The following is a 22,689-nucleotide window of genomic DNA, read 5'->3' as shown; positions in this document are numbered from 1 at the left end:
AAGCCACCAGGAAACAAAACATACATTACCCACAGTGCACTGCCTCTGACGTCACTGGGCTTTCCGCAGTACCGGTGGAAAGCGGTGGAAAGCCGGTTCTATTTACTGCTCGGTCCTCAGATCCGGCCTAAAACCCGCCTACTGTGTCCGGTAATTTACAACGCACACATACACATACATACATGCAGAGTTTGCAGACACACAGACTGTTTCCGTATCTGCTCTACACCGGATCTGGGTGAATGGATCAGCTCAGACAGTCTTGTACTACTGTCGCTTGCTTTTTTCCCAACCCTCGCAGAGCACACGATGAAGTAATCTGTCACCGTGTCAGCAACAACAGTCCGCCAGACCGCCACATTGCGCCAATTTAAGCGTAAGTAAGTATTTCAGCCCACTTTTTTCCACTAAAATACATGTATATATATTTTTATATCTGAACAGTTTTTCCACCCGCGCAATTCCAAGCGATAGTCCAAATAAATTGTGATAATGTGCGCATTTGGGAGGAACATGGGGTCACATGGGTTTATTAAGCATGGTCAACATGCCAAAATGGTTCCTCCCGAATTCCAAGACAAGCCGTTTTATTTATACAAAACATTATACCGATACTGGTAAATCGGTAATACGATACTAGTATTCATTATTGGAAAAGTAGTATGCGTGTCTACTACTCTACAAATGGTCTTCTATAGCTAATTATTCCTGCCAGTGATGATGATGATGAGGAGGATGATAATGATAACCTTAGTATTTAAATACATTAGTCTCTATTGCACTTGCAATTGAAAACACCGGATTGTGTATGTAATCATGGTTTTAATTATTATAGGCTTAGGCTACTCAAAATGTTATATCCCCATAGCATACTACTCACCTGAAAGCTGATTGAAAACCAGTTAGTTAATATTCAGTAGTGACAATTCTTACTTAATATTTGCCTCTAAAGTTCACTGCCACCAGGTTTACAACAACACCTGTCTATTGCTCCATCCCAAGTGGCAGCTGCAGAAAACAGTTCATGCGAGGTTTACCATCATGTTCACCTATGAAATGCCTATGTATGTGCACTTTTGATGGATTGATTGATTGAAAATGTTATTAATAGATTTCAGAATGGGTACAGTCCAAGGAAGGTACAGGTCAATACAAAAACTGCTATGTGATAAAAACAAACAAAGTACTAAGATGTGTTTACATCAGGGTCCTAGATGTAAACACCTCCCACTTATATGTCGAAATTTAGCAGGGAGGGACAGTCAGAAACTAGAACATTTCAAATGTGTATATTGTGTACCTGAAATATACTCCTGCATTAGTTTTGGCTCAAGAGCAGGGCTGGAACAAAAAATCAAATTTGGCCCAGACCAGCCCACCACAACCAGCGCGCAGATAACAGAAACTCTACCGCCTGCTCCGTCGAGGAACACACAAACAAACAAGCCCTGCCCCTAATACCACCACTTTTACAGAACAACATAAATGATACAAACCAAAAGACAACTACACAACCCTTTGTTGCTCTCACAAGAATGATGCTGGCAAAAGGATTCCAGATAGAAGAGGGTTTATTTGTCACTCACTGATACAGGTACAGTGAAATTATCATGATGGCACTGGCAGAATGGCTGCAGGCCCGAACTGGCCCGCGGGACGACCGGGACCTTTCCCGGTGGCCTGCTGCCTATTGGCCAGCCTGCCTGTCAATTTCTATTTTTTATTTATCATATCATAACTTGAGCTGCCCCCTGCGGTCGCGGCCCACCGGGAATATGTACGTCCTGTGGCCAGTCCACCCCTAAGACTATAGATTTATTTTGTCTGACTTTTGCTTTTGTATACGAAAGCAATCAGAGGCTCGATCAAATTCATCGTAGATAGTCTTGATCAAATGGGCTACTCCTTCACAGTTAATATATTGGGTTATCTAATTTTCAAACTATACTATAAAAGCTGGTCAAACATTGGCCAAATTGTCAAATAATATAAGAAAGAGGCAAACATTGTGAGGCGTTGTGAGCCTGTAGATCTGCTATTTTGGAACCGAGTCAAACAAAAGGGAACGCCTCAACTCCTACAATTTCAACTAAGTGCTTGTCAGGGTGGGGGGCCGCCAGTCCCCAGTTCAAATATGATTATTTTGGGGGGTCACGGCCTGAAAAGGTTGAGAACCACTGATCTGTTGGTACGTAAATTGATCTCTTTCTTACTCATCTGACTAGTTACTATAGTTGTTGAGTGGTGTAAACCACTCCTACAACTGGCTTTGTTAAGTGGTGTAAACCACTCCTACAACTGGCTTTGTTGAGTGGTGTAAACCACTCCTACAATTGGCTTTGTTTGTCTGTCTGTCTGTCTGTGCAAAAAAAATGAGCATGGTTGATGCTGATTGGTTGATGCTGATTTCATTAAGTCAGACATTATGTCAGAACACAGCTGATCAGGCTATATAATACCTTACACCACTCAATTCACACGGGTGTGATTTTTAGTTTACGTGTCTGTCTGTCTGTCTGTCTGTCTGTCTGTGCTCAAAAAATGAGCACGGTTGCCATGGTCACCCAGTTCACACGGGTGTGATTTCATTACGTCAGACATTACGTCAGACCACAGCTGATCAGTCTATATAAGACCTTACACCACTCAGTTCACACAGGTGTGATTGTTTTATTGTGATTGACATGACCTTTCAGATAATTTATTTATATTTAGTTATAACTCATGACTGAGGGACAAACAAACTGTATTATGTCAGGACAAGTTGGACAACTGAACTATTTGAAACCTGCATACAAAAATCATGGAAAGTCAAGAGGGACTGAAAAGTGAAGTAATTAACTGGAATGATAATACCAGGATAGATGCATTTTATTGCATAACTATTGCATAACTGTGGGATGAATCAATGTCATAAAGCATCATCCTGTGAGTAACCATAACAGCCGAGGGGCATGGTGGGTATTAAAAACAGAGCAATCACACCCAGAGAAACTGATGGACTTCCTGATTATCATTATTGTTTGTCACAGGATCACGGCACAAAGTTGGAGACAGAATTTTAACAATACTAATGCTAAAGAAAAATAATAATACTACCAAATACTACTAATAATAATTTACTGTTCCTGTGACGTGTGACATTGCTGAGCTATTCCTGACTCTTATTTGTTGCCTTAGCTAGCCCTGCTCTGTTGTCCCACCCATAGTTATCAGTGATCCCTCCCCTCTCTGCTTCTGGGCGCCCCCTTTGTAGGCCACCTTGTAACCGAAAGCCATCTGCCTCACTATTGGCTTGGTCTGCCCCCTTCTTTGCCTGACCTTCCCGACGACGCATAGAGGCATATTCATGAGGTTTGCCTGACGCCTTGTGTGTGTGTCTGTGTGCAGCTGCTGTTGTGTGTGTGTGAGTGTGTGTAGAAGGGAGGGGAGAAGGGAGAGGGGGGCGGCCCAAAGCCACAGCAGAGGAGGAAACAAGCAGACAGAGAGAGCAGCCAGGAGCTTGGAGGTTTCAGCCATGTCAGTTTTCTGTGCCGTGGACAAATGATGAGAGAAGAGAGGAGTAACCATGGCCTTGTCAATGAGTGGAGACGAAGAGGATTATGATTCAGAATCGGAACAGGTCAGTGCTTTCTGATTTTTCTGCTTTTGTGGTGTTCTCTGGAGTCTGGACACGCTGTTGTATTTGTCAAGCGTGTGCGGTGAATCACTAATCCTTTTTGAGAAGAATGCTGTTTTGTTCCCTAATCACCTTCTGTCGTTGCCTCTCTGCCCTTATCTACTCTAGTAGCAAGGAACAGAGACAGTGCAGTGTGTCTGAGAAAAGCCTATTACCATTATTCTTTCGTTTTAGTGTCACCTATCATGTAATGTTTTGAATGCAATGGCCAAGTTGGTCATCGAAGGGAATTTCTTGATCTCTGTGTGCATCCCTAGGCCTACATCGGTGGATCCAATATCTATAATCTGTTATGTTAGCCTCTCATAGACCCATTTCTTATTAAATGTGGCAGGCAGACAATGCAATTTATCCAAACATTGTAGCTTGAGAATGAGAAACGTAGTGCAGCCTCCACTCCATGTAAACATTACACTTCTTCCCCATAAAAGCTCTGATTTGTCTGTACACTACACACACATACACTCTCCCCTCTACGTGTTCTGTTTTTTTACCTATCTTCATTTTCTCTCACTTCTCAAACTTCCCTACTCTGTCAGTCTCTGTGCCTTTAAGAAGGCTTTAGGCGATGTTGTTCAGCAGGAACTGGGGAGGGGGATGGGGAGAGGGAACAATGAGGAGGCTCTTACAGCACTTTACCGCTCCTGCCTGTTGGACTACTTTTACAGGCCTCTCCACGGGGCTCCCAATGCCCACTTGACCAGCCAGGTTCTCAGAAATCTTTTGATTTGTGTAGACTTGTGAAGCAGGCATTAACTTGGCTCTCTCTGGCAGTTTATAGACAGATACTTGCCCTGCTTGAATAAACAGTTGAGGAAACTACTTGTTGTGCTTAAACAAGTACAATGCTCCACAGTCGTTGGGGGGGGGTACTATTCCGAGCTCCTCTTCTCTGCAGCACAGTGATTGAGATGTTAAACATTTCCCTCTCTTTTGTGCAGCCAGTGTGGCAACAAGGTCCACTGGAGTCAAGCAGCCTTGTGACTTCCTCCCACTGAAATCCACGCTGAGTCTGAGTCAGAGGGCTGTACTCATATGGCCATGTTTTTGTTCATGGAGCCTAGGCAGCAAACCAATCGCGAATTCTTGACACATTACTCAACAAGTTACAGTAAATGCTGGTCAACTGATCTTTGCTTTTATAGGCTACCTGCACCGAAGAGGTCAGGATTGTTCTGTCTTGTAAACAGCAATTATTTGATGCCGTAATCAGATTATGTCAGTGTTTTAAACAAAGGGTCCATTAAAACGGCAAACATTCAGCAAATAGAATCTCATGGTCTTTGGAGAATGAAACATTAAGAAGTACTAAAAAGAAGATACATGGCTTCTGTCAAATAAGTGCATGAATATGTTTATGTGTAATAGCATTCACACATTTTACTTGCATAGATAAACATTCACTTCTGTGGGTGTTGTGAACATTTTTGGCTTTTAATGATAGAACAGAATTCCAATAGAATGATGTCACAATACATCATTGTCACATGGTTGTGTGAGCTACATGATGGTGCATGTTGTTTGCTTCTATAATGTCAAGTTATATAGTAGCTTTTTATCCCTCTTTTGCTAGTGAAGTATGTCTGTCTCACAATCATCTGTTTATCTATGTAAAGCGCTTTGGATAAAGGTGCTATATAAATGCACCACTTACCATTTAAATGCACCATTTATCTGTTCAGAGGTCCCCTACCAATAGGTTCCAAATAGCAACAGTGTCAGACAAATCCTGGAATGAAATGACGTATACACAGTTGAACATGGATGGTATTATGTTGTTACTACAGTAAGTTATACCTGTAGGTCCTGTAACTTCTTCCTTTTATGTCTTCCTGATATTATGCCCACCACAGTTGATCAGATTGTACAGAACATGTAAGCCCCATTTTTGCCCCATCTCATCTGCTTTAACTTTGAAAACAACCTTTGTTATGGTTCCAAGGTTAAGATAATGAGCTTGAGATTGGCCAAAGTTGAGACATCAACATCTCTCTCTTTCTCTCTCTGTCCAAAAGTTCTCTTTATGAAGCAATTCTGCGAAGGAGGTGTTCTGCTAAACGTGAAGGAACATGTTGTTCTTTGTAACTCACTAGTGATTTTAAGCTTTGTGCCCAAATTCTCTGGCTTTTCAGCAGTTATTGCGTTCTTATTACACATATCCGTTCCTCATGGAATGTGCTGGTATATTACATAATGACTGTGAGAGAGTGTTAGAGAGGGGTGCTGTGAATATTTTTTTTATTTAAACCATCATGCTATTCTATATTGATGGATATTTCCATCCATGATTTATTGCTTGATTTAAAATGTAGCCTAATTTGGGGAAATGCTCAAAAAGGAACAGGTAGCACTAGCCATGCTGCAGCAATCTTGTTCTCCGAATAGGCAGTCTTTTTTGGTTTTGGATTATTTTAAATAGTCATGACATCATTTGTTTTTGCATCTACAGTTAAACATTTTTCTTTGTAACTATCCATAAAACATATTCTATTTCTATGACCAATTCCAGGCTTTTGAGTATTGTCTGAACTGAAGGGATAAAAATAGGTTTGACATAGTCAGAGAGTTTTCTCTGTTGAAAATCATCAGATTCTGCACTAGCTTCACTTCTTTACAGGTCCTATGATTCTGAAACTACTACAGATTATCCTGGAATGCCGTGGTGCATTTCCATTTTAGCTTCACTCCCTGTTTTGCGATGGGACTTGTTGACCGAAGTTCGCAGTTAACTATATGGAATCGTGCATTTGCCGTCAGTGTGTTGGTCGGGCATGTGACATCACGTGACATCATCAGGGATGGAGACCCCTGATGTCATCAATATTGGCCAGCTACTCTACATCTGACCTCAAACCCTTAGATCTCCATATATGAAGCTGACCTGTTCTGACATTACATATGTTGATCCTTCCCCATCCATCCATCCTCTCTCTCTACGTCATCCTCAGACGAGCCCTCCATCGGCGTCTCCAGTCATCTCGGTTCTACATACATCTGGCTAGCTCATTTGTGCTTTCTGCACCAGCATCTTTCTTTAGTACGTCCACGTAGGTAGGTGTGGGACGTCCTCTCGATCGATGCCCGTGTGTTGGTTCCCACAGTACAAGTTTTTTGGCCGGGAGTTCTTGGTGTCTGTGGCAGTGGCCAGCTAGTCTCATCCTCCTTACTGCTATCTTCTCTTCAATGTCTCCCTTTTGACTGATAGCTGTCCATAGACGGGCCTGCCCCAAAGTTATTAGTGCAGCCGTGCCCGGCAGGCCGAGTTCTCAACAGGCCAGAAAATTAAGATCTTACCCCCCCATGCCAAAGCACCAGAGCTCGCCTAGCAGTCTGCTGTCACCCATGCGGATATGTTGATCTGACCCCCCATTCCAAAGCGCCAGCGCTCGCCCAGCAGTCTGCTTTAACCCAGGCGGATGTGTGCACATCGCTTCTCACTTCTCGCCCTCAGATGTCTTACTGGTTCATATTAAGCATGGTTTCACTCAAAAGACAACCCTTAACTCACCCGTAAGTCATTTAATGGAGTCATACTCATAGCATTGGATAATTATGGAAGACATAAAGAAGACACTGTATTTATATATTTTTCCTGATGTACTATCTTCTCTCAATGCAAAAATAACAATGAAATGATAAAATACTCACACATGCTTGACCCCCATCTATAGACCTATTTTCCCCCATCTCTTTTCATTACCCTCTTCAAATTGTTGCCACAAGCAAAGCAAGCGTGTTGCCAAGGTAACCTTCGTTTCTGCAGCAGGAATCAGATTAATGGATGTTTTATGAAATGTCTTATATTTGTGGATTTATTATTCTTGCATAGCAGCTGGCAAGAGAATTGAGATAAATTTGAAAAGCTCATCGATGTGGATCTGTTGTCATTGAACTGAAGTTGATTGGATTCTCTAAACGGGACATAAACATCGCATACACTGCTATTGCTCAGTCATATCACTGTTGAATTATGTTTGTGTATATTTCACAAGCATGCATACGTACATGTACAGTTGTACACATTCAACCTGAGAGCACAACCTCAACTAGGATCAGTGCCCCTGGAGGTGTAACCGATATTTGTCCTGCTCAATGACAGATAGGATGGATACAGTCGTTGCAGGGATCAAACCTGCAACCTTCTGGTTATGAGACGGTCCCTTTGATCACCAAGTCTTTCTCTGATTCCCTCTCTTCAGCAGCATTTCACCAAGTCTTTCTCTGATTCCCTCTCTTCAGCAGCGGGCTGCCAACCGGCCTCACCAAGTCTTTCTCTGATTCCCTCTCTTCAGCAGCGGGCTGCCAACCGGCCTCACCAAGTCTTTCTCTGATTCCCTCTCTTCAGCAGCATTTCACCAAGTCTTTTTCTGATTCCCTCTCTTCAGCAGCGGGCGGCCAACCGGCCAAAGCCCAAGATGGGGGTGTCTGCGGCCGTCAAACTGCCGTCCAATAAGAGCTCGTCCGGCGCCCGGCGTAGGAGGACGCGTTGCCGAAAGTGTGAGGCATGCCTGCGGACGGAGTGTGGGGAATGTCACTTCTGTAAAGACATGAAGAAGTTTGGGGGGCCAGGCCGCATGAAGCAGTCCTGCATCATGAGACAATGCATTGCGGTCAGTCATATTACATTATTAATATTATTATAATGCATTTGCATATAATGTTTTGCTGACCTATTGACCTAACTCGGAAGAAGTACCAGAATTTTGAAACTCTGCAATGCATGGAATTAAAAGTTGCACTTCCAACAGTTCCTGTTATTAAAGATTCAACATAATTGATGAAAACATTTAACCTTTGAATGTATTTGTAGGCTTTGTACAGTATTTAGTTTTTCCTGAAAAAAACATCCATTTGCTCTTTGCAGCCAGTCCTGCCCCATACAGCTGTGTGTGTGGTGTGTAAAGAGGCAGGCAAGGAGGAAACTCTAGAGGAAGAGGAGGACAAGTTCAACTTCATGCTGATGGAGTGCTCCATTTGCAATGAGATCGTCCACCCCAACTGCCTCAAGGTAAGGAAAGGACAAACTAGGCGGAGCGAGCAGTGCTTCACCTGAGTCAGGTGACTCACACGGCTGACTCATGTGTGCGGGAATGCGCTTGGAGTGCCATTTTACTTTCTTAATTTACATGACTCAGTGGTTTGGACTGTGGTGGTGAAATACGATTTGATGAGGCATCAAGTGTTTTACTTCCTGTTTATGTTGCACTGAAACCACTCATTTCTCTACCCTCATTTAGCATCTAGCATTAGTCCTGGATAATAACTCTTGTGGTAGTATATGGTTTGGCACCAATACTGCCAGAGTTGGTTTGCTACCCATATAAAACCATAATGCCATAATAGTCCTGTGTGAAATTTGGGATGAAAGCATCCACTAAATGGCACGTTTAGCATGACTCATATTTGCTGGAGAGGATATGCCTGGGCCAGAGGAAATTGCATGATACTAAGTAGGTCGTTACAGTGGCATTTCATGAACCAAATGCAAAGCAAAATGTAAAGCAGTACACACCCTGTTGGTAACTATTCTGTCAAAATGTAGCAAGTTGTTACTGGTTTAGTCTTGGTCAAACCAGTTTTTAGACTTCAACAGTGTCATGTAACACATAACTGCTTCAGTACTGTATATCACATCCTGGTTTTGTATTAAAACACAAAACAGCAGTCATACAGCAGGTGATTTCAGTGAACATTGTTCAGACCTGTGGTTTGCAGTAGGGTATATAGAGGATGTCAAATTTGATCAGACCTCATTGTGGTTTGCAGCAGCTTTTAATGGGAGTGTGAGAGAAAAACAGACCCCTATAGTCATTTGTCTGTTGTATTCGAATGCATGCAATCTTCCGGAGAAGTAACTGCTTAAAAATATAAAAATCATAAAGTCATTGAAGCAAGCAGCACCAATATCTGCTATCTCTGAAAGACGTAAATGCTAATCGCACATTTTCCAAAAAGCACCTGGATTATCCTCAGCAGAGGAACAATGGTCTGTGCTCACTCACTCACTCGCTGTTCTGGACAGATCACTCGAAAGTTGAAGTTTTGACTGACGTCTCATGTTACAGTGCACAACTGCACATGTCATTGTACAACAACTTGGTTTATACTTGCACATTCTATTCAGTGAGTTCTTACTGAGGGGGATGTGCTACAGTTAAAGTGACAACACCTACTTTCATTTCCCTTTTTAGTTCTTTGGTAAAAAAAAAGAAACCTACATATCGTCCAATTGTTTCTCACATTAGTCACACATTTCGTTGCCGTTTCAGGTAAACGATGCTTCGGGGGTGGTGAACGATGAACTTCCTAACTGTTGGGAATGTCCAAAGTGTAACCATGCTGGGAAAACAGGAAAAGTGAGTACCAATATAAACGTGCTTTAAGAACTGCAGCATTTACATTACGTGATAAGCTTAATGGTTCAAAGTCTTGAATGTGTCTGAGATGAAGATATTTTCACTCTGAAAATAATGTTGCTGCACATTTCGTGGTCTAAACAACGACAACAGCACAGAAACAACCTCTACATATACATGAATTGACTCTCACAATACACAGTAAAAACCCTTGGTGTTAATTTATCCATTTGTAACTCTTTGTGTAAATGTAATTTGTACACTTTAAAATAACAGAGGATTTTACTTTGTATATAGTTTGTGTAAATTATGTATTTATATTAGTGTATTTCACCTAAAGTTTGTCAGGTGGTTGCCACTTCCTGTTTACATTCTAGTAGTCACTTCTATCATATGAATCTTCTCTCTCCGTCAGTCACAAGGGCAGGAAACTGTATTATATAGCAGTGTTTTGGCATACAGAGCGCAATTGATAAAACCCATGCAGGGTGTCTGCATTGTAGCCCATCGAGTTACGATAGGCTAAAGGTATAAAGTTGTCTTCCCCCTCTTTTGTCCCTTTTGGTATGTAAGCAAAAAAGAGGTCCAGGGTTCAAGTACGCCTCCAACCTCCCTGGCTCCCTGCTGAGGGAGCAGAAGCCTTTGAAGGAGGAGGGTGACATGCCGTCTACAGCCAAGAGGAGGCCCGACAGAGAGGAGACCCCCAGGTACAGACCCGAGGAAACCTTCCATAGACAGCCACCGCTGCTGTCCCCCAGCGGCCTGCCTAGACCCAGACCCGAGGACAAGCTGAGGAAGAAACGAAAGCTCTTTGATGACGACGAGGAGGAGGATCTCAGTGTAAGGAAAAAGGTCTGTGTTGTTTTTTATCGGCCTTTAGTCATTATTGATGGGTTTTGTTGTTTGTACAGCTCTGCAACTGATTTGATGTTGACTGATGTTGTGCTACACTATTGTACGTCATATTTTACTGCTCTAAGCAAATTAGGAAACAGAAACAATATTGCACCTGTATGGACAGCTTGAGTTGTCCTCTTTGTTTCATAAAAATCCACCATGTTATGAGCAACTTTCTTTTCAATTATGTTTGTGTGTTCGAGCAGTTCTTGAAAACAAGCATAAATTAATCGCTGCATAGAATTTATTGACAAAAAGTAGCTCATAACATGAAACAAAGACTTGATGGAAACAAGATAACACAAGCTGTCCATGCAAGTGCAATATTGGGGAGTATCTTCTAATACAATCAGATAGGACTTTTCTGTTTTTGAAGCACCGAAGTCTGACGTCAATTATCGGTAGAGGGCGCAAGTCCACGCAAATGTTACTGCTGCTGAATAAATTAGAATTTAGCTAGAAACTGACTGTATCAAATATGATTATACAACTGGTCGTTTTGAGGAAGCAATCTGATTGGTTGAAACAGCTTCTAGCCATTGAAATAACCATGTTATTTCACCGGCTAATCAAAACAAACAATTCAGCCGTGCTTTTCTCTCAGAGTGCAGCAGACTCGGTGGCTAGGCTAGCTAGTTTCTTGGGACATTTGTGGTCGTAGTGACTACATCTGTGATTGAATGTTTTATATTTTTCAGCGATTCTCTTAGTTTTAAGGGTAACTGTTGTATTATTGCAATATTACACTCAAGGGTGTTCTTTAACGTCATTAATTCACTTCTGCGATACCTTTCGGAACTCTCCCTGTGGGCGACTTCCTACGGTACCAAAGGAACTCACCCTCTGGGCGACTTCCTACGGTACCGAAGGCGTGCATTAATGCGTTCTCATTTTTTATTGACCCTTTACAGAACGCACACTTTATGAAAACGCTATAATGTCGCTAGGTGGCGGTAACATACAAGAAGGAGAACCAGGTAGCCAGCTCCCCCTTCACGCAACCCTATCGGGGTTTTGCTTCCAGAACACAACGTGGTTGTGTATGTCGCTCGCCTGCTTTCTACTAACGCATCGAGGCTGACAGGCAGCACAGAGCATGCAGGCAGAGCGCGCCACGGGATGGTTATATATTTTATAATACATTAGGCTACATAAACGCTGCTGCCGCCTATCGCAAGGCATTTTATTTACATCATGGTTTTACATTCACCATCGCTGATGAGCAGCACTTTGTAGGCGAGGAGGGAGGCTTGTTCAGGAACTCCATTATATCATATATGGCTCTGCATCAATGTAATAAACATATGCGCTGTGAGCCAACGTGAGCCATGATGTCATAAGTTTTGCGGATTCACCGTTTTGCCTGTTTACATGGAGAAGGGATAAAACGGCGTTCTCAAAGATTTCCACTCTGGAAGGTGTTTTCACTTTGTTGCGTTTTCACCTCCTGAAAACACCGTTCTCATCTAAAGGGACACCAGCAAACGATACTTTACTTTGCCGTTTTCTATGAACACCATTCTCGTGTAAAGACCACCTTAGATAACATAGCTTGTGGCTAACCAGCATGTACAAATAGAAATAATTGCATTTACATTGAGTTTTCTAAGCAATGTGTAAGAGTTTTTGTTTGTGTTTGTTTTTGTTTTGTTTAATGCTACAGGAGAGGTCAGACGATTCTTTCTTTCCCAAACTCCTGCATCAAATCAAGACGGAAGACGACTACGACGAAGAGGAGGACGAGGAAGAGCATGAGGCTGACTTCCGGCTTGGCTTAGAGCGAAGTGGGCGCCTGGGTGAGGCTGAGGAAGACACAGAAGACAGGGACTTCAAGACAGAATTCTTAAATCCTGCCCTTAAGACACCTGTCGCAGACAGCGACCAGTCTCTCTGCAGCTCTCCGCAGGCCGGCCCCAGCAGTGAGGGTGGCAGCGAGACCCAAGAGAAAGGCCCTCGACCCAAAGCTCGCCGCAAGCGGCGCCTACCCAACAAGGAACTGAGCAAAGAACTGAGCAAAGCACTGAACCAGGAGATCCAGAATACAGAGGCCTGCCTGGCCAACGAAAACCGGCAGCCCCTCAAGGGGGAGCCTGAGAGCGAGAACGAGGAGCCCAAGAGGTCTGTGTTCCGCAACGGCAACGAGCTGGGGGATCAGAGGCCCCACCTCAGGACCAAGGAGATGAACGGAACCCCATGGGAGCTCCGCCACTTCTATCCCAGTCAGATCACCCCGCTGGGATTCAACAGGAGCTCCCCGACCACTCGCCCAGTCCCGCCACGCTCTCCGCCCAAGTGTGTCCAAATGGAGCGCCACGTCATTCGGCCGCCCCCAATCAGCCCGCCGCCTGACAGACTGCCCCTGAGAGATGGGAAGACCCATGTCTTACAGCGGGAGTTGTGGATGAAAGTGTTTGGCTATCTCACACACAAGGAGATGTGCGTCTGCATGAGAGTTTCCAAGACCTGGAACAGATGGTAAATGCACAGCATAAGAACAGGAGTTTGCTTTGACTTTTGTAATGATGACATTTTGAACAAGTCTTCTTTTTTTCAAATAGAATCAAAGAAAAAGCAGCAAAAATACTGATACTGTTGTTGTACCCTTTTATTTATTCTGCTGTGAAAACTTAGAAATAATTGTTCTTCACCATTAAATATCTGTGACAAGGCACTAAATAAAAGAACAAGGCTCATAGCCTCATACTAATCCCAAACTTAAATGCATAGCTAACTTTAGCAAATACTGAGTTGTCTATTTGTTGTGGCAGGTGCTGTGACAAGAGACTTTGGGTGGAGATAGATCTGAACCGGTGCACTGGTGGTGTCACTCCACTCATGCTCAGTGGCATCATCCGTCGACAGCCAGTCTCCCTGGACCTCAGCTGGACCAATATCTCCAAGAAACAGCTAAGCTGGCTCATTAACAGATTGCCAGGTGTGTGAGTCACAGTCGGGTGCATGACTTGCTACTCTCATTACTCCACCACGTTGGTTGACCAGGGTTCATGCCAATGACCTTGAACTTTACTCTGTCTGGATAGGATTGTCTAAAAAAAACACTGAACACTGTTGATGTGTGTACACTGTAACCACAAGAAATAATATATACATTGTCTCTAGTCTACATATACAGTATTTGGCAGCTATAAATCTGATATTTTCCCTCATGGATTATAATGGACTCAAGAGAACTTCTATCTTTGTTTTTGATGCAAAACTGGTACTTCCCAATCCATGTTTGAGTCCCACATTTAAACCAATGTGTTGTTTTATCTTCCAGGTCTGCGTGTCCTTAAGCTCTCTGGCTGTTCCTGGGTAGCTGTCTCTGCTCTCTGCACCTCCAGCTGTCCACTCTTACGCACCTTGGACGTGCAGTGGGTGGAGGGACTCAAAGATGCTCAGATGAGGGACCTTCTCTCACCACCCACAGACAACAGACCTGGTAGTCCTTCAGTTTTGTTGTTTTGGACGTTTGGGGTGTGAATGTCTGCTTTAATAAGAATGTACTAATCAGACCAATTGAGAATATATTGGAGCACCCCCTACTGGATACAATTAAATTAACCATGATTTAGTTTTGATGTTATTGGTTGCTGAACTTTGCTTACAAAACTAGTTTGCTTACAAAACTTTGCTTACAAACCACCAGCATGTATACTCCACCGACCATAGATACTAAAATCACAAAATATTTAATTTCAACACCTCCTGCTGTTAAAAATGTCAATTTAAAAAGAAAGTGACATTATAGTGATTTGCCACAGTTGCAGCGATGTAAATTAGTTTTCACTGTAATGGGTCTCGGGACCCAGGGCCCCTGGGCCAGGGGTGGTCTTTAGATGGGTCCCATGGACTGTTGGACATTTTATGAGTCCTGCTTCAACTACGTTAGAAGTCATATTTTGTAATTTTTACAAATTGCAGCATTTTACTCCCATTTCATCTAGTATGGTTATAAAATGGTTATATTCATGTATAAAATATATCTGAAAGAAATAAACACAATTCTAAATCTTCTAAAGAGTTATGCAAACAACAGTGCAAAGTACCTTAATTTCCGGACTATAAAGCGCACCTGAATATAAGCCACACCAGCTAAATTTAGGGAAAAAAACAAATGTGTACATATACAAGCCGCACTGGACTATAAGCCGCATAGAGGCCATGTTATGGAAATAATTTATGTCCATCCGGGTGAATGTATATCTTAGAAGTTTATTCAGAAGAACAGCAACAAGCAAACAACATCTCTCAGTCTAGCAGGCTTAGCCTGTCTCACTCAAACTTTCTCTCTCAGTACATCTCTCTCTCGTCGTCTCCATCCCACTAGCCTCCCTTAGCTTCTCCGTAGGTCCTCTCTTATACCCCAGAAGCAGGTCCACAGATAAACATGACCTTCACAAAGGTACAATACAATGCAGACGCCCTGACTGTCTTGGCCGTCGCCAACAGGAACTACCTAGTGATACCTATTCAGGCCCAGCAGGGTCTCATAACAAACAATAGGTGTGACATGGTCTTTTACATACAGCTTGATCAAAGGGTTGATTGGATTAAGACAGGCTTTCAGGCCAAGGTGTCGTTGCTCACAGACACGACCAGACAGACTAACATGGAACAATATACTATATAGATTTGAGTTCATATTTCCCACAACAGCCATAGCCGGCCATAGAGATAGATTTAGAAGGTCCCCTAGTGGCCGTTAGCTGTAAAAATTCATAGATTAGCCGCACCGTTGTATTGGCCGCAAGGTTCAAAGCATGGGAAAAAAGTAGCGTCTTATAGTCCGGAAATTACGGTATATGCAAACATAAAGTCAATTAAATGGCACCAAATTACAGTACAGTGCCAAGTACATTAGTGCGTCCATGGGACCCCCAGAAAGGTCCACGGATGGGTCCATTATCAATAATCTGCATTTTGGGATGCAAAATGCACCCTATTAGCATCACTGCAGTTGTGCAGAACTACAGCTAAAGTTGGGAATGATTCTCTCTCTCAACCTCAGGCCAATTGGACAACCGCTGTAAGCTTCGAAACGTGGTGGACCTTCGTCTAGCCGGGCTGGACATCACGGACACATCCCTGCGGCTTATCTGTCGACAGATGCCCTCGCTGTCCAAACTGGACCTGAGCTACTGCAACCACATCAACGACCAGTCTGTCAACCTCTTCACAGCTGCAGGGACCACAACCAGGGATTCCCTCACAGAGATCAACCTGTCGGGTGAGAGACCTCATTTTGTGCTTTCTTTTGCCAGCCAATTTCCAACATAAGATCCGGGCTAAGCACTTGGCTAACATTAGATTTCTTCCTTCTCTTTCTTTCCCTTCAGTTTGTAACAGGGTCACAGACCACTCCCTTACCTTCTTCAAGCGCTGTGGAAGCATCTGTCAAATTGATCTCCGGTATTGTAAACAGGTGAGCAAGATGGCCTGTGAGAGGTTCATTGCAGAGATGTCAGTGAGTGTGCAGTTTGGATTGAAAGAAGACAAATTGCTCCAAAAGGTCAGCTAGTCCCCAACATGCAAGAAAGACGACCTTTGCACTACATGGAACAAATTAAGACTATTTTTTTCAACTCCTCTGTGATAGATCTGACTCAATGTCACACTAAGCGAGTTACAAGGAGAGACAGGGAATGTCACTGCTCTACCACATGTCTTTCTGATGCTGCAAACCGTAGCAACAGACTCATCAATTGAAAGGATGGGATCGTTCACTGAACATTGAAGCAGGAAGACGAACAACAAAGCATGCGTGTATTTGTGTTTATGATTGTACTTTTACAAAGACCTGTGCTTGTAGAATGACTTAAACTTTGTTGGTTTCTGTTTCTGGAAAAAGAAAATATTTTTGTACAAGTATCATTTCAAGAGTTTACAGTGTCCTTTCACACTTCTTCTGGAGAACAATTTGTTAAGCATTCTTTCCAGACATTACAGCAAGTGTTGAGTATCATCCTATTTATCAATTTGCCTTTATACAGCTGTGTACAAATGTCAATTATGTGCCAAAACCAATTTAATGTAACCTCAGTTGCAGATGGATGATGGATATATGTAATAAATATCTGAACAAATATCTTAATTAGAAATGAAATATCCAGAATTTTATTTCAAAAACTATAATGAAATTAAATGGTAAAATATGATTTTCATATTCCTCAATGACACCCTTTTTATTTACCTTTTTTTATTATTATTTTACACCTTTTGTTTGTGAAATGAGTGGTGTGTTTGAGAACTTTTTCTAAGAACTCCAACATTAACTTATAGATGTTTTATTTTGTATTTATTCAATTAAGCTATTTAGTAATGAATATTTGACACAGGTATCGTATCAAACAAACCTGGGTCAAATATTTGCTAATACTTAACGTTGGTGGTTTGCTTTAGCTCACTGCAGTGCCAAATGGTTGGGTTTTGCTACATAGGGCAAAAAATATAACTTGGAACAATTACAGGAAAACATTTGAAGTTAATTTACTATATGACTGACAGCCTACACTACCTGACTTGTTATCCTGATGTGGTAAACCCACCCCATCTGGCTATCTGTATATTTAAACAAACACCAAGAACCTAATGCAAATATGTTTGCTTCTGTTTAAATAATACCACAATAGATGTTATTTGTGTATATTTTGGCCCCTTGGGGGCAGGTGTTGTGCTGTAATAGCCCTGATATCACCTCAGGTGAATGTGGTAACATTGTTTATATTTGTAAATCTAAAACCAAGTGCTGGTATTATGTCATTAAAAATCTATTTCCTTTGTACCGCAATGAGTATTTTATGAGAAATGGTTCCTTTTCTGAATGTAATTTGTGAAGAAACTTATACTGTAGGTCCAGGTGTTTGCCAGCATACATGCTATACAGCTCAAACACAATCTGTACAGAATGTTATGTTGTAGCATAACACATGACTCCAGCCTTATTTGACCCAAATGTAAAAGGTTTAACTGAAACCAAAAATAAGGGTGCAACTTTATCTTAATTATGCAAAAAACAACTTTGAATAAAATCTCTTTAATTACCAAAATAAAAAGTTCAACATTCCCAAATACAAAGAACAGACCATGCACATAATTACACCCTTTCCCAGGGAAAGTGCAACCTCTACTGTATTTGATTATGGGACATCCTTTTCTGAGATGGCAGCAATGTTGACTTTGTTTTGAGTACAGTACAGACTTTGATGTTATGCAATGAGCAACCCAATCTGAGGGGCCATTTCAATCTGGTATTACACATTTTAAATCAAATGGAAAAAATGCGTTTCCTCCTTTGCATATTATTGATTTTAACCTTCAAAAAGATATTGACATTAACCTTCAAAAAATAAAGCAATTCAATGTCTAGCAAGTAGGCCCACTCAGGAAAGATGCCATCATGAAAGACATGCCATCTCAAACACGATGATCACAGGTTATTATACTTTGCAGTTGCATGTGAGCGGTGGTGCATTAGTAGTCTACAGTGTGTGCTACTACAAAAGTGCTTACTGGTAGAACATGCTAAATTGGCGATCAACAGCCACACACTGGCAACCACAGGCAGATCAGAGAAAGAGAGTGAGAATAATGAAGGGATTTCCCATTATTTGGCACCTAGTTGACTCACCCAGTGAAGCTCCATGTGTTTGTCCTCGGCCCTTACTAAGATATGTAAGTCAATTGCGGCAATTGTAAAGAGAAGTGCCCTGCTGGAGATTCTCAGACAATAGAGTAGTGCTAGCTACAGTTCATAGGCAGATCTGAGGGTGAGAAATTGCATTAGACGAGATCGCACATGGACACGTGCAACACATTCCTCTTCGGATTAGAACACAAAGCATCACAGGAATGAACATGTTACAGATATGTTTAGTAATGGAATGAATAATTCCTGGGCTCATTTATTTTTCCTTGGTCAAAGAAAGTCAAAATTCAATGTCAAAATTAAAAGAACAATTTTCTCACATTATTTATTATTATTCAATGTGCAAATAATGTGAGTTATTTTTCAGAGGGCGAAGTGGGTATATAAACATTAAACATCCACAAATAATTTTTGGGCATTCGGGTAAGACTTTCTTGAGCTGCATGGGTGTGTGTGGATTAAGGTACAGTCTGAGTCTCCTAGTGACAAGCCCACAGATGCATTTTTCTGTGAAGTAGTATGACAGGTGAGGGGGTTGGAGCAGTGTTGCAGTGCATTAGGACTTGAAGACATGCACAGCCCTCACCACGTACTGCCTGCATATCGGGCACTCGCTCATCCTCTTGCCACACTTGGTGCATGTGACCATGTGACCACACTCCAGGAGGACGCAGTCTATCACGGCGTCCATGCAGATCCTGCAGAGGTTGTCGTCATGACTCGTCAGCTGACCCCTGTCACCGTCTGCTATGGAAAACAAAGACACAGAGAGGAATGTCAATAAACTCACCTCTAGTCTGTAGGCCTGGCCTACATATAATAGCGTTTTATGGACATCACCAGGGCCTTCCGTCCATCGGGGCGTTCTGGTTCAGAATTACTTGAACCCTCCATTCCACCACGGCACAGTTATTCGGGTAATCATTATTCTAGACAACAGCGTACCTATTCTAAGAGCGGATACCACTATTCCGAGCACCATGCGCCTGGACAGCAGCATCACCCGTATCCCAGACATTGATCTTATTGCTCAGTTCGCGCCTCCTCAGAGCGTCAACTTGAGTACTCCGGGAGACGACATCGCTCTCCCCAGTGACATTACAGAAGAAGCTCTCACTCTCCGTCACATGGCCACCGATACTCCAGACATAGATCTCACTCACCGGTGTACCCCCATTCTAGACGAGGACAATTACCAAAGTCACCAGGGATAACCGGAACTCACGTCTGCATCGATCTCGATCTAATGGACCTGACATATACAGAGGTCAGGAGCAGGTCTATCAGGGGCTGGTACCCGTCATTCCCATTCTCACATCTGCAGAACCCATGCAGGGAATTCACCACATTGAAGAGGGCATTAGAACATACGTTCCCTCATAATGTCACTGAACGATTTCAATTTGGGATATTGTCAGACTCAGTTAGAACAAGCCTGTCTGTTGGCTGAAGCATATGCCAATTCACCTCGCCCATTCACGGCTACCATGAAATCTCTGGAGGAGCGTTTCGGACAGTCTCACAAGGTGGCTCTTCGGAGAATTGATGAGTTGACACATGGACCCAGCACTAGTGGAGAACACGATGTATTTCGGACCTTCGCTCTAAGAATACGCGCCTTGGTGGGCCATCTAGAGCAGCTATAGGGAGAGGAGGCGAGGCAGAATTCCGTTGTGGATCTCACGTCACACAACTCTTGCGAAGATTGACCCCTGATCTGGAAACTGCTTTCAGGAAATTCATCTATCCTGAAGGAATCAGCGTACCATCTCTCCTGAACCTAGCTAAATGGTTAGAATTATTTCGAAGTCAAGGTACAGGCTGAAGATAGGCTGTGGACTGGTACACATAGAGAGCAAAGAAGTAGCCCAACACGGGGACACCCACGCAGGGCAGAGCAGTCGTATCGGAGACCTGCAGCCGTATTACTTGGATCTGTCAACCAATCCCCAGCTCAGACTCATCTTCAGAATCTAACAGAAACCAGTGGATTCTACTGTCCGTACTGCGATTCTGTATTCCTTATGCCTGCTTTTAAACAAAAGGTCAAGCAGTCACCTCCAATAACGAAAACAGTCCAGCGCTGGTCAGATGAGTCTGACTCTACCCTACAGGACTGTTTTGAGTCCATGGACTGGTCAATGTTTAAAGAGGCTGCAGAGGGAAATATTGATGAATATGCCGACAGCGTACTGTCAGTGATCAAGAAATGCATTGATGATGTAGTCCCCACTAAGACCATCAGAGTCTTCCCAAACGATAAGCCATGGTTAAACAGTACTGTGCGTGGGGCCATAACTCAGAGAGACATTGCATTCAAATCTGGAGACAAGGAAGAGGAAAAACGATCTCACTACTTCCTCCGCAAAACACTGAAAACCGCCAAAAAGGATTATGCTAAGAAGGTAGAAGAACACCTTGCTTCAAATAACAGCAAGGAGCTGTGGAAGGGTCTGAAAATCCTGACTGACTTTAAATCCCCCCCGAAAAACGATAATGCCCTGTCCCCTTCTCTCCCTGACCAGTTGAACAATTACTATTTCAGGTTTGAAGAAGCACAGAGAAAGCTGCCCCCCTCCCCCCCTCCCTCCTCCAGCAGCCTCACTGTCTGACCCCTTGGGTTCTCAACAAAGGAACTGCCGTTCACACCTCGGTGACGGAATGTTGCAGAGATAGCCATCAGATGGACGACCCACTACAGCCTCTGGAAGAGGCTGATGTTCGTCTGTCATTTCTGCACACCAACACCAGGAAAGCAGCAGGACCGGACGAGATCCCAGGGCGAGTCCTCAAAGCCTGCGCAACACAGCTGGCCGGTGTCTTCACAGACATTTTCAACCAATCTCTCCGTGAGAGCAAAGTACCATCATGCTTTAAAACAGCAATCATTGTCCCAGTCCCTAAAAAAGGCAAAGTAACTGGGTTAAATGACTGGAGACCAGTCGCACTCACACCCATTGTGAGCAAATGCTTTGAAAAACATGTCAGAAAGATGATCAACAGCAAGCTGCCACCCACACTGGACCCCCTGCAATTTGCCTACCGTCAGAACAGATCTACGGACGACGCCATTGCAACATCACTCCACACCACCCTCTCACACCTTGAGAAGGAGAAGTCCTATGTTAGAATGCTGTTCATTGACTATAGTTCAGGGTTCAACACCATTATCCCCCTCAAACTAGACTTCAAGCTAAAGAGCCTGGGTCTAAACTCAAACCTTTGCAGCTGGATCCTCAACTTCCTGTCAGAGCGGCGTCAGGTGGTGCGGATGGGAACAAAGTTCTCTGCCCCCCTGACCCTCAGCACAGGAGCCCCTCAAGGATGCGTTTTGAGCCCCCTTCTCTACTCCCTGTACACCCACGACTGCGTGGCTTTGTTCAACTCAAACTAAGTGGTCAAGTTTGCAGACGACACCACAGTCATAGGCTTGATCACGGATGACGACGAAACAGCTTACAGGAAGGAAGTAGAAAACCTGGCACAATGGTGTCAAGAGAACAACCTGGCTCTCAACGTTGACAAAACAAAAGAGCTGATCTTTGACTACAGGAGGCCTCCCAGAGATCACTCTCCTATCCAGATCGGAGGTGCTGCAGTGGAAAGGGTCCGAGAGTTCAAATTCCTGGGAGTGCACATCACTGAGGACCTCACCTGGGCAGTGCAGACAGAGCGGGTGGTGAAGAAAGCACAACAACGCCTCTTCTTTCTCAGAAAACTGAAGAAAGCTGGAATGGGTCCAAAAGTTCTAAGAGCTTTCTACAGAGGCACCACAGAGAGCATCCTGACTGGTTGCTTCACGGCCTGGTATGGCAACTGCACTGACCTAAACCGCAAAGCATTGCAAAGGGTTGTGCGGACAGCCGAACGCATCAGCAGATGTGCTCTCCCCCCTATCCAAGCCCTGTACGATGAACACTGTGTCAGCAAAGCTCGAGGAATAATGAAGGACCCAAGTCATCCCAAACGCAGTCTGTTTGAGATGCTACCACATGGGAAGCGGTTTCGCAGTCTCAAAGCCACTGGAAATAGACTGCAAAAAAGCTTCTTTCCCCGAACAATCAGATGCATGAACGAACTGATAAGAACCAAAGCGTATCAGGGAAAAG

At 43.3% G+C, this 22,689-nt stretch overlaps 2 protein-coding genes across 6 annotated transcripts in view; one reads left to right on the top strand and one right to left on the bottom strand.

Moving 5' to 3' along the window:
- Window positions 1-301: 301 nt before the first annotated feature.
- Window positions 302-17,716, top strand: kdm2ba (lysine (K)-specific demethylase 2Ba). Of its 5 annotated transcripts, XM_079517297.1 has the most exons (12): window positions 302-380; window positions 3,391-3,622; window positions 8,065-8,289; window positions 8,544-8,687; window positions 9,949-10,037; window positions 10,602-10,887; window positions 12,596-13,407; window positions 13,701-13,867; window positions 14,213-14,374; window positions 15,944-16,162; window positions 16,272-16,357; window positions 16,532-17,716. In XM_079517297.1, exons 2-12 carry the CDS (start codon window positions 3,569-3,571, stop codon window positions 16,535-16,537), a joined length of 2,250 nt encoding a protein of 749 aa, XP_079373423.1. In that variant the 5' UTR covers window positions 302-380; window positions 3,391-3,568; the 3' UTR covers window positions 16,538-17,716. The 5 variants fall into 5 exon arrangements, with proteins under 5 accessions (XP_079373423.1, XP_079373421.1, XP_079373422.1 ...); XM_079517295.1 differs by having other exon boundaries at window positions 8,068-8,289; window positions 16,272-17,716; XM_079517296.1 differs by having other exon boundaries at window positions 9,949-10,035; window positions 10,609-10,887; window positions 16,272-17,716.
- Window positions 17,717-18,930: 1,214 nt separating this feature from the next.
- The window catches only part of rnf34a (ring finger protein 34a), a 30,950-nt gene continuing 27,191 nt past the window's right edge, over window positions 18,931-22,689 (bottom strand). Inside the window, exon 7 of the mRNA XM_079515333.1 lies at window positions 18,931-19,327. Coding sequence (XP_079371459.1) covers window positions 19,137-19,327 — 191 coding nt within the window. The 3' untranslated portion in view covers window positions 18,931-19,136. The remainder of the gene's footprint in view (window positions 19,328-22,689) is intronic.

The sequence above is a fragment of the Electrona antarctica genome (assembly GCF_951216825.1).
Source record: "Electrona antarctica genome assembly, chromosome: 12".
Classification (NCBI taxonomy): domain Eukaryota; kingdom Metazoa; phylum Chordata; class Actinopteri; order Myctophiformes; family Myctophidae; genus Electrona; species Electrona antarctica.
Note: the sequence above shows the minus strand (reverse complement) of the source record. Positions and strands in the feature narration are given on the sequence as shown.

What these genes read in the sequence shown, in the direction of transcription:
- kdm2ba (XM_079517293.1), top strand. Translation starts at nt 3,569, where the DNA reads ATGGCCTTGTCAATGAGTGGAGACGAAGAGGATTATGATTCAGAATCG. An exon ending in TCCAAGACCTGGAACAGATG is followed by an intron (nt 13,408 to 13,700) that starts GTAAATGCACAG and finishes TTGTTGTGGCAG; the next exon opens with GTGCTGTGACAAGAGACTTT. An exon ending in ACCCACAGACAACAGACCTG is followed by an intron (nt 14,375 to 15,943) that starts GTAGTCCTTCAG and finishes TCTCAACCTCAG; the next exon opens with GCCAATTGGACAACCGCTGT.